Raw genomic sequence first — 16,548 nt, forward strand, 5'->3', positions numbered from 1 at the left:
ACCCAGCTGGGAAACATGTTTGGCACAACTTTTGCAACAGTGAAAGGGGAAGCAGCTTCCAGAGTTGGACTCTCCCTTAACTCACCCAGTGGTTGCCCTGGCTGGCAACCAGCTACTGTCCCCACCCACAGCAGAGTGTAAGAAAACCCATCACTGATGGGTTCCAGCCCCAATATGCCCTGGGCTGCAGTAACCCAAGATGGCAGGCTGACCCCAGCCTGCTTTTCTGCCACGAGTATGACCATGAACTGCAACAGCAAATACACACACACTACACACAAACAGTAACACTCTATTCAGAGCTCATCCTGGGGAAACAGCAGCTCCGTAGACACTGGGTATAGACGAGGCAGCACTGACAGTACACGCACAAAGTGAGTTGTACCCCAGACTGGGCGGGAGCAGCGCCCACACGGCTCCTGGTGTTAATGCACCGGGCCTGCATGCCTGCCACCAGGAACTCGAGACTGGCACAATGAGACTAGAGCTAGCTAGAAAGCAGCACAGGATGGGGGTGTGCACAATGCACGAGTGTTTCCCTCGGTTTGTTAGTTTACTGCTCATTAGGCAGTGACGTTTGGACGGGCTCTTCAGCGGGACACTAAGCCAGCCTACAGGCACCGCAGTATGGCAGGACTGGAAAGCACTAGGCAGAGCAGCAGCAGCCTGTTCTAGTGTGAGAATGGAGAGCTGCAGCCTGGACTGGGGGCGGGGAGGGTGCTAGCTCAGAGATTAGCATCCAGCTGGTCCCCTTGCTTTGTGTGTTCACTTCCCAGTGCTTGTCCCCTTGGATACGCCTTGGAGCCCAGGCCAGCTCCCAGCCGTACGCCAACGTGAGCTGCTTCACCCAGGGCTCAGGGAGAAAGTCATGGCCTGGATTTGTAATCCCACCACCTGAGGAGCCGCCTCCACAAAGCAGTAACGCCCCTCGTCCAACCCCCGCCTCCCCAGCCTCGGCGCATCCACAGCTGTAACACGCCCGCCGATCGGCCCCAGGAAGTCACTGTCCAAATGCGTCGCAGAGGGTGGGCATGTCTCCCTCCTGTAGGGAGCTGGACGTCAGCAGCGCGACAGACCTGCACAAGATGTGGGAAGCCCCAGAGCCAGACAAGCCTCATGAGAGATGAGATGAGGGAAGACAGCCAGACGGGGGCTTGCCAAGGCCTGGTATAGGGAAGGGGTGTCGGACAGAACGCGTGGACAGCCCAGCTGGGAGCGGGCAGCTCTGTGCAGAAGCTTAGCAGAGACTAAAAGGAAAATTCCTCAGCTGAAGGAAAAAAATACCACACAAATGTGATCTGAGATTCAAAGCCACCTTAGCCCTTCCTTCAGGGGTCTCCTCTGCCGAGTCTGGGAGCATTCTCCCAAGGAGTTCAGCCTTGCTAGCAGCACATCAAGATTTGCTGCCATCTTTAGGTTTTGAATGAAGATCACCTGATTCATCCATTTCCTCTACCAGATTTATGTCAAACATTCATGTCAAAGAAACCTTTGCAAGGAGGGTTTGAAAGTTTCCTTCCTTTCAAGTGAAAAGCGCCAGGAGTGGAGGCTAATGGGGTCCTGAGAGTTCTCTGGAGACGCATCAGCTTGTACTCTCTGCTTCTTTGAGGGCTCGTCAGCTCCCTGTTTTAGCAGCAGGTTTTGTATGCCATACACAGTAACTATGTAAAGAAACCACTAAATCGGACACTCCAGAACCAACATCTGCAGAGCTACAGACAAGCCCTAATGGCAGCCACTGGACCAAGAAACTTTGTGCACAAACACAACTGGGGGAGGGGGCAGGAAGAAACCTAGCTCTAGGATTTCCCAGTCTAAGCCTGGGCAAGGCTAATCTGTCGGTGTAGCGAAGTGTCCAATCCACACCTCACCTCCTAGCCATTGCCTTGTGAGAGCCAGGAGCCTTCCTTCGGTGACAGATACCCCCTGGCACAGGATGTTGGCTCATCAGCTGCAGGAATTCCATGCTGTTTGTTCTAGGTGAGGGAGGAGGTGTCCTTGAGACAGGCTATTTGCAGCTGTTGGACCCTGCCTGTCCCAGACACATCCTCGCCCCACCAGCCACACAGGAAGAAGAGACTGCACAATGAGAACCGCTCTTGGGGAGCAAGGTCCTGCTGTCCAACGTCTGCTTCTGCTGGATCCTTCGTCAAAGAGACGTCCAGCCTTGGGGCTGATCGACAGGCACACCCGGGAGGGAATGGCTTTGCTTATCCAGAGGGATAATGAAGCCACTGTGGGCTGGCAAAGAATGCTCGTTCCTGGGCCCCTGACAGCTCCAAGAACAGGGCTGCAGATTGCTCTAGAAGTCCTGGCTGAAGTAACTGTAGCCCCCGGGGGCAGTTGACTCTTCCCGAACATACTGCTGCCTTGGGAACCGTCCTACGCTGGGCACTGCTCCTGGCATCCTGCACAGTGAATGGAGGGGAAGAAAGGGAGAGTAGACATAGTCAGAACCACTCTGGAGTCTGTCAGCTATCCCTGCAAAACAAGCACTGCTGTCATTAGCCATGCCCCTACCGCAGCTGGGCAGCACACTGACATCGAGGAGGCAACGTGCTTTCAAGTGACCCATTTACAGCACTAAGCACAAATGTCAGCACCCAGTACTTGTTAGCCACTGTGTGTTCACAGCGCCACTGCAATGTCTGTCCAGTGTTTCCATTATAAACCAGGTTTCCTTGTTTTCTTCTCAGTTAGGTTGTAGAATTCAACTTGGAGCTGGCGGCCAGCAGACCAGGGCTTAGACCAATAGCCGCTTAAAACAAATCAGGTCCAATGGCCGCAAAGACCGGCAACACCAGAACCTGTGCTCCCGGGAGCTAAAAGCAGCTTCCTGCTGACCTACGCTGTTGTAAGGATTTTTTTTCTGTAATGGGGATGGTTATTGCTCTGTGTCACTAGGGAAAGAGCAGAGTTTTTTGGGACACATTTCATTATGCTGTTCTTTGGACTAGCATTGAAGGGCCCTGTGTGGTGGCAGACAAGCGTCTCTGTGGGTGTTCTAAGCTACAGAAAGGGATGTGTGCAGTGCAAGGAGTTGGGGTGGGGCCCACTTTGTTTTCTGTGAAGAACGTCGCAGATTTGAGGGCTCTACAAAATGGCTATCAAGATTTAAGAAGTCACTAAAAGCAGCCCTGGCTTAAAAATGCCAGGACGTGTTAGCCCTATTTCAGCAGCAGAGGCTGTGGAGCTCATTTGCAGTGCACATCCCACCCCTCTGTCTGGAGGTGCAGAGCCCCCGTGCAAGCAGCCAGCTCCAGCTTACCAAGTACATCTGGAACAGAAGCGCTTGTGAAGGATGTGTGCGAGACTACAAGCACCCACATTCCAATTGGAGGGGGACACCAACGGCCTCCTGCCTCCCCAAAGTGTCCTGAGCTTGTACAAATGCAAACAAGGTCAGAACCAAGGCCAAAATGCTGGGCAGGTGGAGCCCTCAGCACCTTGCACTGCAAAGGCTGGGCACCTCCTCAGGGCAGCGTCCGGCCTTGGGACACTGTCAACCCTTTCTGTCAGAGGAGTTTGCCTGTGCTGGAGTATTCCCCCCGTAACAAAACCCGCGGAGGGGCTGCTATTCCCTATGGTACAGAAGGGGGGTGAAGCACCTTCCTTCTGCCTGTCCCCATTCCCAGATCTTTCCGAGCATCTCTGGAACACGTGGCTGGACGGCAGGTTTCCACCATGGAGATTTCCTACTACTGAGCTCCCCTCCCTTTCTAAGGAACACTTCACCCTACCGGTTTGGCTTCGTTACGAGCAGCCCCTCATTTAAAGCTCAGAATCAGGGCTCCCAACTGTGGAAGAGTCTATTACAAATGTTTGTGGTATAACGTATTGAATGTTTGCCTAGCAGCCTGTGCTTGTGGAAGTAGTTCTCAGGTCAGTAATACACTACACAGAGCAGGTAATCTGGTGTGCCTGGTTACAGTACACTTAGTGCTACTGTCTATGATTGAATGTGCCAACTCCAGACAGGGCAGCAGAAAAAGCTGGAGCTGCGAGCAACTCTCCGGCTTGGTGGTCTTCAGATCAAAAGCTTTATTGCTCCAGAAATCTTGCTCGACAGAAGGAAGGCTACACAACTTGACCTCAGTCGTCCATGCACATTGGACATCTGCCTGATGCAATATGGCTTACTTAGAGACGCTCCCCAACTTATGCAAGCGCTCCATTACGGAACACCTTGCATAAGGCAAATTTTGCAAAGTCGGGAACGTATACCTGACAGTTATGGGGGGGGGGGGGGAAGAGGAGGAGGAGTATGGAACTTTCTCCGTACGTCCGGATTTGCGTAACCCGGGAAGCGTCTGTGCAGCCAAACCGCTCATCAGTTGCTTGGTGTTTTTGGTTCACAACTGGCAAACAGCTCTCAGATGTAGGGCCCTACCAAATTCATGGTCCATTTTGGTCAATCTCAGAGTCATAGGATTTTAAGCACAGTAAATTTCATGATTTCAGCTATCTAAATTTGAAATTTCATGGTGTTGTAACTGTAGGGGTCCTGACCCAAACAGGAGTGGGGGTGGGGAGAAGAGAGGAAGGAGAGTCGCAAGGTTATGGGGGGGGAAGGAGGGTGGCCACACTGCTACCCTTACTTCTGCAGTATTGCAGGCGGCCGCGCTGCCTTCAGAGCTGGGCAGCTGGAGAGCGGCGGCTGCTGGCCAGGAGCCCAGCTCTGAAGGCAGAGCCCCGCCAGCAGCAGCACAGAAATAAGGACGTCATGGTACGGTATTGCCACCCTCACTTCCGCGCTGCTGCCTGCAGAGCTGGGCTCTCAGTTGGCAGCTGCCACTCTCCAACTGCCCAGCTCTGAAGGCAGCAGCACAGAGGGTGGCATGGTGTGGTATTGCCACTCTTACTTCTGTGCTGCTGTTGGCAGGGCACTGCCTTCAGAGCTGGGCACCTGTCCAAGAGTCGCCACTCTCAAGGCAGCACAGAAGAAAGAATGGCAATACCACGATCCCCCCTAAAATAACCTTGTGACCCCCCCTGCAACTCCCTTTTGAGTCAGGACTCCCAATTTGAGAAACGCCGGTCTCCCCCATGACATTGGTAGAGTATAGGGTAAAAGCACACGAAAGACCAGATTTCATGGTCCCTGACGAATTTTTCAGGGCCGGGAATTTGGTAGGGCCCTACTCATATGCTAGTGCGGCACCATGGATTGGCCTGTAGAGGAAGCTCTCTAAGCAAAACTGACCAGAGTGTAAACTGCAGTGTAGTCATAGCTGTGTCAGTCCCAGGATGAGACACACAAGGTGGGGGAGGTAATCATTTATTGGATTAGCTTCTGTTGGACAGAGAGAGACAGAGACATGCCTTCAAGCCACACCACTCTACCTTGAACGGTCCCATACTCTAGGTGTTAACTATTGATGCTAGACAATCTGTTCCACCCTGCAGTTAGCAGTGACCCTGGGAGCACCTTTTCCAGACTTGAAGAAGAGCTCTGGGTGGCTCAAAAGCCTCTCTCTGACCAACAGAAGCTAGTCCCATAAAAGAGATCCCCCCCCTCCCACCTGTATCTGTGCAAACAGACACTAGTGGATCTCTGTCTTAAAAGGAGGCGCACAAATTTGCACAAGTGCATCGTGTAGGTTGCGAGTCACACTGAAGGAGTGCTTCCAATTCAATGGCATGAAATGTAACTATACAATGTAACTACTGCCATTGTAAATGCATTTAAACCAAAGATCACTTACTGATTCTTGTGTTTGAAGCCGCTGATGTGAGCTTGGTACTGCTCTATGGAATTCAGTACTATATTACATGTGTTGCAGGGGTACCCCTTCCCAGCTGAAACAGACATCAATGTTAACAAACAGCTATCCAATCACTTGGTGCCTGAGGTAGAAATAAGCAAGATCAATCAATCAATTGGACACACCAGTGAAATAGTTGCTAAACAGAAATAAACGGCATGTAAAATCCAGCATTCTGATTGGCTGAGGAGATAGAGAGCTTGCTATCTGCCCCCCTCCAATGGAGCCTTAGCAGAGGCCACAGCCATTTGGGAACAGCATGCCAAGCCAAAAACATCATCTCCAATCAGAGTGCAGGTTTCTTCATTACAAAATGCACTGTAATGTTTGAGATAGTTCACGCTCTTTCAATGGTCTGGGGTAGGGTTTGAGAGTTTTCAGTCCAAAATCTAACAGCAATGCCTCTGCAACTCCACTTCTCTCCATCTGTACATCTCAGTTCCAGACAGCGAACTTTGTAATGTTTCAACTTGAAGTACAAGGGAAACAGCACCACACCAGATTATATACACAACGTCAAATGTTAAGATACAGCATGACATGCTGTACGCCATCCCTCAGTCACACATGAAGCTCTGTCCTGAAGCATTTGATCTGCAGTTTGGGTATCATTCAAATGTAACACTTTCCTGTTGGTAGCTGTCCCAGATACATCAGTGCTCTTGGGTAAGATGCCAAACTCCAGCTGGAGTGAGATTTCTGGAACTTTTACTGGAGGTCAGAGATGCTGAGCACAAGGAAGTGGGATCAGAAGTGGAAAACATGGCACAGTGTAGGAGGTTAGTTCAGGGGACAACCGCACAGAATTTTCTCCAAGATGAGAATTGCTGTGTATATTCCCAGCTCAGCCCCTCAGGCTGCAAGCTCCTTGGGGCAGGACCTCAGTCGGTTTGCTAAAAGTGACATGCACAAAAATAATAAAAACAGGTATCTTAAGAAACAACTAAGAGGCCAAGAACACACCCCTCAGACAACATAACTAAGGGGGAAAAATAGCAGTACAATGACTAACAGTGAGAAGGGCAATGCAGCAAACACTCCTTACAATGCTGATGTACTGTCAAGATTTTGGACTGAGAGGTCATTTAGTTTTGAGAACAGTGATCTGGAGTCAGATTTTAAGAGCCATAAGGGACCATTACGATCACTTAGTCTGCACTCCTGCATAACCCAGACCAGAGAATTTCACTCCACCACACTTCCTTATGGGAAGATACTCAAGTTAAAGTGATTTAAACTGCATCTACGCCACCCTACGCTGGTTGTGTTTAAAGGGAGATTTTAAAATTGTGAGGTACCTAAATTTACTTATATAAAAGTGAATATTTTAGATGTGCCTGCTGACTACTCAGGTGCAGCCCCAAGATAGGCAGTCCAGGGAGATAACTGGAAGGACCATGCGAGGGAAGATGCCAGAGCCTCCATGAAAGAACAGATTTGACTTGGAGCCCAGATTTCATGGAGGGGAGCATGGGTGTATGACATCTGAAAGAGCTAGATAGCCACTGTACAAAGATCCGACAGCTGAAGGAGCTGGACAAAATAGACAAGAAAGTAGCTCAGACCAATGCTTTTTGTGCTGCATATCAGAGTGGCTCCCGATTGCAGCCCCGACTCTGAAACCTTGTTTGAGATATGTTAAATGTAACATGAGATGTGACAGACATTACAGGTGCCTCAAACATCCCATGGAAGATTACAGCACAGTCTCTCTACCCCAAAGATCCCAGGGATCACAGCATCCACCTGCACTTGACAGGGTCAGAATTTAAGTGACTTCACGTTGTCTTTATTTGAGCCACAACAAAAGAATGACACTAAACCAGGGCTCTACTATTCGGGAGGGAGCAGATTTTTAGACCATCAGATCACTCCATTGCCAGGCCATTTCTAGTCTAATGCTGGAAATCATGTGCCGTTGGAATCTTCAATCTTACTGCTCCAGGGGCAGGGCAGACTGCTTAGTATCAGCGATACCCATTACTTGTTAGCGCAAGCCGTGCCTGAAAGGTGACATGCAAAGGGTTAAAATCTGGGCTTGTGCCCTTTTACGTCTCTTTAGACTAGGAAAGGAAGGCCTGAAATCGAGGTCTATTGAAAAAGAGATTTTCTTCTGGCTGTTCTTTATTTTCAAGATATCAGGAATGTAAAGTCTGGTTTCTCTGGTGTGAGGAGCTGCAGTGGGAGGCACAGAGGAGTTTACTGTGAGCTTTTAAACACCTTCACTCCATCTTCACAGAGACTCTATACTCAACAATGTTTATAAATAGCAGTTAAACGAGAACATAATTTTAACCAGACTACAAGTCCCTCTCAATAGCTCAGCTTTCCCTCCGGCGTGTGTTGGGATGAAGCAAGCACACTACCTCATCAGATGGGACTGGAAACAGGCAGAAAGACCCGTCACAGCCCCTATGTATGCATCATAGAGCAGCGAGACTAGAACAAGCCCAGTATTTTCTCCCCTGGCAGGGCACCTGGAAAGGTACCTTAGAGATGGCAATCAATGCTCCAATAGTTCCACTGAGCCATCAGTCCACTTAGCTGGAAGTTCAACTTGCTCCCAAGATCCCTTGGAATCTTTACATCTTGAAACTTTACATCTAGACGGATAACAGCTGCAACAAATTTCAACCCCAAGCTAATTACCAACAGCTAAGGTAATACCTCAAACAGTAACAGGGGTTTATAATGGAAACACCAACAATCCTACCTTAAAAAAAAAAGTGTCTAATTTGCTGTAAGTCTCACTCTGTTCTCTTCAAAGAGCTGTCAGTCCCAAAGCTTCCACACACCCACTGCACCGTGAGCCCCTCCCACCCCATCCTTCAGCTACGTTAGTAAGCCTGGCTGCCCAGGACTCACCCATGGAGGAGGATGCAGGCGCGTCAGGAGTACGCCCATAGTGTGCCATCAGCTTGAGTTTGGTCTCTTGCTTTCTGTGTTTCTTGCCTACATAATGCTGTTTTGCCATGAGCGGATTGTTGAAAGTGGCATGGCAGAGGCTGCAGAACTTGTCTGGGTCAGAAGTGCTCTGGTTCTCCTCATTGGAAGATACAGCAGAGGGAGGAAAGTTAGCCGGGCATTTCTGTGGAGGCATCGTTCCTGTAAAACGAAACAGAACACCAATTACCAATACTCAGAGATGTACAAACTAAGCAGCCAGAGTCAGTCTTTGGAATTTTCAGTTTGTTTCTACAGAGAAGGGCTTTTGACAGAAGTTTTGGTGGAGACTTTTCATTTGGATCTGCACCCATCTCTTCCTTTCGTATCCCATAAGTAAACACCAAATGGTAAGACAAGTCAGAGTTTCCAAGTTAAATCAGAACTGCAGATCCTCCTTGACATTCACCTGGCCATATCCTGGAGCACAGCAGGCCAACAGTGACATATTTAAAGAAACTGGAAACAAATCACCTCCCACCCACAAGGATGTCAGTCACTCCCAGCAAATGGAAAAAGGGGGAGATATAGAACAGAGCAAGCCCTCTCATAATGTGCTTTCAGAGTCATTCCCTTTCAATGGTAGGATATTTAAACTGTGTGTGGAGGACCTAATCCTGAACCATTCGTCAATAGTAGCCTTGCCACCAACTTTATCGGAACAGGACTGAGCCCGATTCAATTAATCCATAGACAAATGCACACAGTTCCATTGCTGTATGATGAAGACACATGCAACGTACTCTTATGCCACAGTGATAGGCATCTTCAAAATATCTGAGCACACTCCCGCAGTGAACTGCAGGAAAGTGACTTGGTCTCCTCATGAGCACCCCTTTATAACGTCTCCTTATCTGACCCAACAGAGGCTCCAAAGGGTAAGAATGCCAGATGGGATCCAGAAGTTGACTCTCTCTGCAGGCATTGCACATGGAGAACTAAGCACTCCAGTTGCTCCAAATTAGAATATCCTTTCTTAAAGCAAGCTTCAGCGCAATGCAAGTCTACAAAACAGACTACCAAAGGGGGGAACAGAGTTGTTGGCATGTATTTCACCAGTTGCCACATGCTTCTGATTTCTAACAGCACTCGTATCACTAGGAAAGCGTTAGCACCCCAATGCCAATGGGTCCAGAGCTGTAGCAAGGTACCCAGCCACCCTCTAATCGAGGGATCACGATGTGAAGGGAGTGGAAAGATCACCTACTTGTGCTGCTCCGCACAGGACACCCATACAAATACTGCAGACAGACATACCTTCCACTCTGGGGGACTGCTGCTTCAGCTTCAGGTTCTTGGCATGAGTCTTGCCTAAGTAGTGAGACATGGCCACAACGGGAGAGGAAAAGGTCATGTTACAGATGGGGCAGCATTTGTTCCTGTCTTCTCCATTGCTGCTCTCCTGTTCACAAGAAGGAACATTGATGTTTGAGAATCTGAAGTAACCAGATATATTCAGCTGTCAAGGCCAAGGAATTTGGTGCCGCTTCATACCTTCCTTTGAAGAACAGCGTTCTCATTTCTGACTAGTCTCACTCTCATCGGGTAGTGGCACATTTTGGTGGGCTATTATGACCCAGAGGAGTTGAGGACAAGGTAGTTGGCAGCATTGGTGCAGGTTCCCAGCCTATTCTCTACAAGGTGTGGACCAAGTAATACAAGGCATTGCAGCCAACTCTGTCGTCTCTAACTCAAAGCTACTTGGCTAGGTTAACAGTGTCTATTTTACTCATGTCTGAACCTACCACCAGACACACAGATCCTCCTTTTATACTCATCTTTACACTGTATATGCTATGGGGGCATATGCAAGAGGCTGGATTGGAGGTGATTAGGAATTACAGCTGAAGCAGTGATAAAACTTGAATCTGTTACTCAAACTGCATAATCACCATGCAGACAGATCATGGGAAATGTGTTACCTTTACTGCCTTAAAGGCACCATAACCACCAGCAATGGGAACTTTGAGTAACAAGAGATCATCCAAAAAAGTAAAGTCCAGCAATATAATTAATTCACAGGACATGCTCATTGAAAGTTACATAGTAATTACATCCGTGACTGCTCTTAGTCACCTTTTATGCTCACCTGTCCTTCCAAATGTTGCTTCACAGCAGTACTTCTCTCATGGGGGGTACACATTTGTTTAGGGTGCAGGTGTTCCACACACTGGCTAAGAGGTGTGTTCACTGCAGCAATGTGTAGCAACTAGAGGGCTCAGCTGTCCTCACTAAATTACCCAATCCCAACAATCCTCCCTCTGATGTATTATTCCATATTGCACTGCACCCGTCATGGACTGTGCCTGCTAAATCCCTGTCAGTGAAGCACTCCTCAGCGCTTACAGGACGCTAGTCCTCTTCTAGAGCTCTGACTGGGAGGCCCTGTAGTTTTCTACATCACCTGCTTGGTTTCCAGCTTTATCTTCTTCCCCTGACGGAGCTCCTCCTCGCCGTGAATCGACATGTACCGCCGCACTTTGTTTGCATGTTTTTTGCTCTGGCAGGGAGCGAGGAAGAAAATTGGGTTAATGTGCAACAAATATTCTATTCAATTATATCCAAAATAAGAAATCCAGCAACATCTGCTGCCTGAAGTACCTGGTAATGAGCTAGCTTCTGGGACTCTGAGATGAGCACTGCACTGCACACTTTACACTGAGCGTCTGTGAAAATGTGGCTGTTCTCTCTGATCATACGATCAACTGTGAGGAACAAAACATGGAAACGTATTGCAGTTTACTTTCAAACAAGGTAGCTATGTCTTCAAGGTCCAGAGTCTTTTACTAACACTGTGCCACTACCACCATCTTCAAATATCTGTCACGATAATGTAGTTAGGGGGCCCAGAGTTTTGGATGGGCATCTTTATTATTTTAAATCTATGAGTAAATAATACATCTCAGCGCACCCAAATCTGCATCTCCCATGCTCTGGTGCTGGAAATGTAGAGTAACTCTCCCCCCAGGTTCTCAGTCAGGGTGAGAGAACACAGATGCATACAAATCAAGGAGGAAAGAATCTCTGTAAGTCTTGAGCCACTTCTTAAATTCCCTTTCCATTCTTGGGAGAAACTCAGATACCACCACCACAATGCTAAAGTGCTGCCATGTAGTCATGGCAGAGCACTGGGAAAGAGCTCTCCCAGCACTGTAAAAAACCCCACCTCCACGAAGGGTGTAGCTACCAGTACTGGTGCACTGTCTACACTGGCGCTTTACAGAGCTGAAACTTGCTGCACTCCGAGGGGTGTTTTTCCACACCCAAGTGAGAAAGTTGCAGCGCTGTAAAGTGCCAGTGTAGACAAGCCCTAAATCACTTAGGCACCTAATGCATTCTTCTGAGAGAACTAAAAATAGAGATGACCTTGAACCCCACTCTAGCCTCAATCCTAAAGCTGACCTCACCTGTAGAGTGAACAGGGGCTAATACACATTTTACATCTTTACTACACTAGCGAATAAGAACAGTCCAATGTTAAGGGATGTGCAGCCACAGAAACGCAACTCTGATGATTCACACCCCAAGACAATCCATTGCAGACTATATAACAATTCTAAAAATGAAAGAAAAAAATCCAAGAAACATTTCACTTTGGGAAAACAATAATTAAACCAGCATGGAGGTGAGAATACCAGGGAAGGGTCAACCTCTGCTCCCTACCCTCAGCCCATGGGCAGTTTAAATAGGGCTTCAAAGCTTTCATCAGCCTCCGCCTGTTACTGAGGCGATGGCTAGAGACTGCGCAGCCGCTACGCCAGGCAGGAGACTCGACCCCTCCAGTAAGGCCGGACGCGGCGCTCGGGAAGCGCAGAGTCAGCCCGCGGGCAGCGGCCTCGCTACGGGACCTGGGGCTCGCCAGGCCGCTGCCCCCGGCAGGAGCGGACGGGCCTGGCGCAGCCGCACGGCCCCTGACAAACGCCCGGCGCGCCCCGCGCCGCTGCGCTGTGCGAGCCCCGCGCCGCGCGGACGAGCCGCTGCCTGACCACGCAGCCGGGCGCGCCGCGGACACGCGGGGGAGGCTGCACGTCGGGGCCACGCGCGAGGCGTGTCGGGCTCGGGCGGCTCCGCAGGTCCCGGCGCGTCGCATTGGCCCCCGCGGCCCCCGCCCCCCAGACGCCTCGTGCCCCGGAGGTCAAACCCCCCCCCGACCGGGGCCGCCGGAGCCGGGCCCGGACCCACCTGCCTCCTTCCCCACCGGCAAGGCCGCGGCGTCCCCGTTGCTACCCGCCCCGTCCGCCATCTTCTACTGGCGCCCCGGCCGGCTCCGCCCCCAGCACGGAGCTATCGCGAGAGGCCCGCCGTTCTCGCGAGCTCCGCTCCGTTCTCTGGCGCCGGCGCGGGGCACGTGACTCAGGAGCCAGGCCGGGGCCTCCATGTTGGTTGTGGGCAGAGGCGGCCGGGCGGGGTTGCCATGGGGACGGGGCGGCCTGTCCGAGGGGCCAGGCCAGGCCCCCGCCCAAGGGACCCAGCCGCCCCCCAGGCCCCTGTGCCAAACCCGTCCCGCACCCCCGGAGCTGGGCGCCATGGCCGCACCTGTGCTGTGCTGGGTTACCGGCCCGTGAACCCCCCCCCCCCCGGGGCTGGCATCCCCCAGTGTTCCCAAATCACACCCCTGGCTCCAGAACAATATAACGGGACGGGGGGTCTTGTATTGGGGTTCTGAACCTCTAGGCCGCATCCACTTTTCTCTGCAGCCACGAGGGACCGAAAATGGCCTGAACAGAGCAGGAGTCACTGACAGCCACCCACGCCTCCAGGAGCTGGAGCTTTGAGACTGATGCCAAATATCACAGGACTTGTGATAAAACTGAAAGTTGGCAACACTGAGATTCCCCAACACACAGGGTAATGTCAAATAAAACTCACACCCAATCCTCAAGAGAGAATCACTCATCCAGCGGGAAAGGCTGTAACACAAAGAAAGAGAAGGTAAGAGAAAGGCTATGGTACAAACTTCCGTAAACTAAAGGAAAAGTTCCTTAGACCACAGCAACCTAGGGGAGACGAGGCGTGTGTAGATTGTGCAGACCTTTATATGACTGTCCCCCTTTTTAAAATCTGCTTCGATCAGCAGTGAAAAAGTTAAATGTTGACATTGAGTGTCATTAGGCATCAGAGTTAACATTCCATGGGGATTAGGAGGGGTAGTTCACACCTCAGAGCTACTATTTCAGTCTGGCTGTAGACTCAGGCAGACCTTATTGCATTAATTTTTGTTTGAGTCACATTTTGAAAATTAGCTTTACTACCAGACAGTCTACTGACTTTTTTTTTAATTAAAATTTGGATTGTGGTTTGTAGGAATCATCCAACAGGAAAAAGTAATGATGATCTACCATAAACCAGCCCACAGTAGACTCCAGTTCCTTCTGCTATAGCAGGAATTAATTTAAATCCACAAAAAGAAAGAACATTCAGCAATCCAAGATGGTAAAATCTGGACAGAACTCTTCCAAAACCCATACAGAGGACCTCATCCAGAAAAATTCACTCTAACAAAAACATTTGTATGACCAAAATATACGTAGAAGGAGATGCCATTAAAATCTGCCAGACCCCACAGACTCTCCCACTACAATATAAACACAAAACTTCCAGAAACAATAGAGGAAGAAATCTTGAGGCCTGGAAAATATTTCATGTATGTTTGGTTGTTTTGTAAAGCTTTAGTTTTAAACTCTTGTCCTTATGAAATATAAGGGAACCTATTTCTCTCACTGTTGTCTCCAGAGCAAGATGTTTGACTCCATTGTAAGTTGTCTCCATGATGGTTGCATCTGTTGATTGTACTGAGATAAGTTAAGTATCAGAGGGGTAGCTGTGTTAGTCTGGTATATATATGCAAGCAAGAAGCAAGCTAGAGATAACGAGGTTAGTTCAATCAGGGAGGATGAGGCCCTTTTCTAGCAGTTGAGGTGTGAAAACCAAGGGAGGAGAAACTGCTTTTGTAGTTGGCAAGCCATTTGAAGACTCTAGCCTGCTTCTGGCTTGCATATATACCTGCCCCTGGAAATTTCCACTACATGCATCCGACGAAGTGGGTATTCACCCACGAAAGCTCATGCTCCAATACGTCTGTTAGTCTATAAGGTGCCACAGGACTCTTTGCTGCTTCTCTGTCCTCCACGTGTTCTCCTCCCTGCAAGTGATATCCAATCTACCATGTACCTTGTGCTTCTGTGCAGTTCGAACATTCACAATGCCACGATAGTTCAAGAATTGTAATATCAGTTGTTTAGATACTAGAATAACCTTTTTCGAATCCCTTCTCTTGTACACCTCCTCAGCTTCTCTTGCTTTATTTTCCATCTAGTGCCACAGGAGAACAGAAACAGAAGGAAAACAGCATCAAAGGTTGCAGGATCTTAACAATGTGCTACCCTTCAATGCCCCAGAGAACTTCAGCTTTGAGAAACCTTCACAGTGGACAGCCTGGAAGCAGGATTTTGCAAGATTTCAAATGGCAAACAAGCTTTACAAAGACACTGGAGATATACAGGTATCATCCTTAATTTATGCTATAGGGAAGTAGGCAGAGGATATCTTAAATTCTTTGACTTTTCTGAAGACAGTCACAAAGAGGACTATGAAAGGGTTCTGGTTATGTTTGATGCCTACTTTATACCCCAGAGAAATGTGGTTTATGTTTTCAGCAGAAAATTCAAGAATGAGGGGAACACTTTGAATGTTTTATAAGAGCTCTGCATGTATTGGCTGAAAACTATGAGTTTGGAAATTGTGAAACTCAAAAATCTTTCACAGCAGCTACAATTGAAGACAGCCTAAGTCTAGCTACTCCTATACAGATAGCTGCAGCTGTGCTACTGTACTGCTTTAATGCAGACACTACCTGTGCCAATGGGAGGGGTACTCCCATCAGTGTAGCTAATCCGTCTCCCCCAGAGGCAGTAACTAGTAACTGTCTACAGTTCGGATTAGGTCAGTTTAACTACATTGCTCAGGCTGTGGATTTTTCATAATGGAGACCACCTAATTTTTTAGTGTAGACCAGGCCTAGCTTAGAAGCTGTTATCAGAGGCAGCATGAATGCTAGAAGTCATTGTCATAAAACCGCTGAGGAAAGGTGTAACATTATTGACACAAACTGGGACAGTATAGATCATTGGTGCAACCACGGTCCTGTAGTGGCACCAAATCTTATATAAAGACAAGGTTCTGGTTTGCTTATAAGACAAGGTTCTGGTTTGCTGGTTATGATTATGCTGTCTGTGTGCTTGGATCATGTTTGTATTTAAAGTTATAAGTATTGGCTCTAGACTGTTTGTATTTCAAACTTGTGCTGTGCTTCTGGGTGACACCCCAGACAATGTGGCGTCAGCACTGCCTAGCCTGCTTGATGGCCATTAAGGACCATCAGCTACACAACTGACCCATTGAGAGAAGGCAGATCCACCTTGTGACTCAGCAAGACATGCAGAACTCTAAAGTTCTTTTATGGCATGTGCTGGAATGCTTGTCTTTGGAACAAAGAAAGAAAGGCCACAAGGCAAGAGACTGTAAAAGGCTGCTGCAGCTCCTCCATCTTGTCTTCAATCCTGCTTCTTGCCTCTGGAGGGACTTTGCTACAAACTGAAGCTCTGAACAAAGGACTGACTGACCCATCCCAGTGGGGGATGTACTCCAGAGACTTGATTTGAACCTGCATCTTATTCCATCACTGCTATAAGTCTGAACCAAGAACTTTGCCATCACTGTATGTAATTGATTCCATTTAACCAATTCTAGCTCTCATCTCTAGCTTTTTCCTTTTATGAATAAACCTTTAGATTTTAGATTCTAAAGGATTGGCAACAGTGTGATTTGTGGGTAAGATCTG

General features: G+C 48.8%; 1 protein-coding gene and 1 long non-coding RNA gene across 12 annotated transcripts; one reads left to right on the forward strand and one right to left on the reverse strand.

The window, feature by feature from the left end:
* Window positions 1-272: 272 nt before the first annotated feature.
* Window positions 273-13,618, reverse strand: ZNF346 (zinc finger protein 346). 10 transcript variants are annotated; one of them, XM_039485787.1, is made up of 7 exons: window positions 13,578-13,618; window positions 11,310-11,413; window positions 11,113-11,208; window positions 9,966-10,110; window positions 8,631-8,870; window positions 5,706-5,799; window positions 273-2,408 (listed from the first exon to the last, which is right to left on the reverse strand). In XM_039485787.1, the coding sequence occupies exons 1-7, from the start codon at window positions 13,603-13,605 to the stop codon at window positions 2,303-2,305; spliced, it is 813 nt and encodes a 270-aa protein (XP_039341721.1). In that variant the 5' UTR covers window positions 13,606-13,618; the 3' UTR covers window positions 273-2,302. The 10 variants fall into 10 exon arrangements, with proteins under 10 accessions (XP_039341721.1, XP_039341720.1, XP_039341722.1 ...); XM_039485786.1 differs by lacking the exon at window positions 13,578-13,618 and adding an exon at window positions 12,891-12,997; XM_039485788.1 differs by lacking the exon at window positions 13,578-13,618 and adding an exon at window positions 12,895-12,992.
* Window positions 12,450-15,873, forward strand: LOC120370706. Of its 2 annotated transcripts, none has more exons than XR_005583893.1 (3): window positions 12,450-12,490; window positions 13,406-13,640; window positions 15,025-15,873. It is a non-coding gene; the product is annotated as an uncharacterized LOC120370706 (long non-coding RNA). The 2 variants fall into 2 exon arrangements; XR_005583892.1 differs by lacking the exon at window positions 12,450-12,490 and adding an exon at window positions 13,056-13,086.
* The last annotated feature ends 675 nt before the right edge of the window (window positions 15,874-16,548 follow it).

Source organism: Mauremys reevesii, linkage group 8, assembly GCF_016161935.1.
Source record: "Mauremys reevesii isolate NIE-2019 linkage group 8, ASM1616193v1, whole genome shotgun sequence".
Classification (NCBI taxonomy): Eukaryota; Metazoa; Chordata; order Testudines; family Geoemydidae; genus Mauremys; species Mauremys reevesii.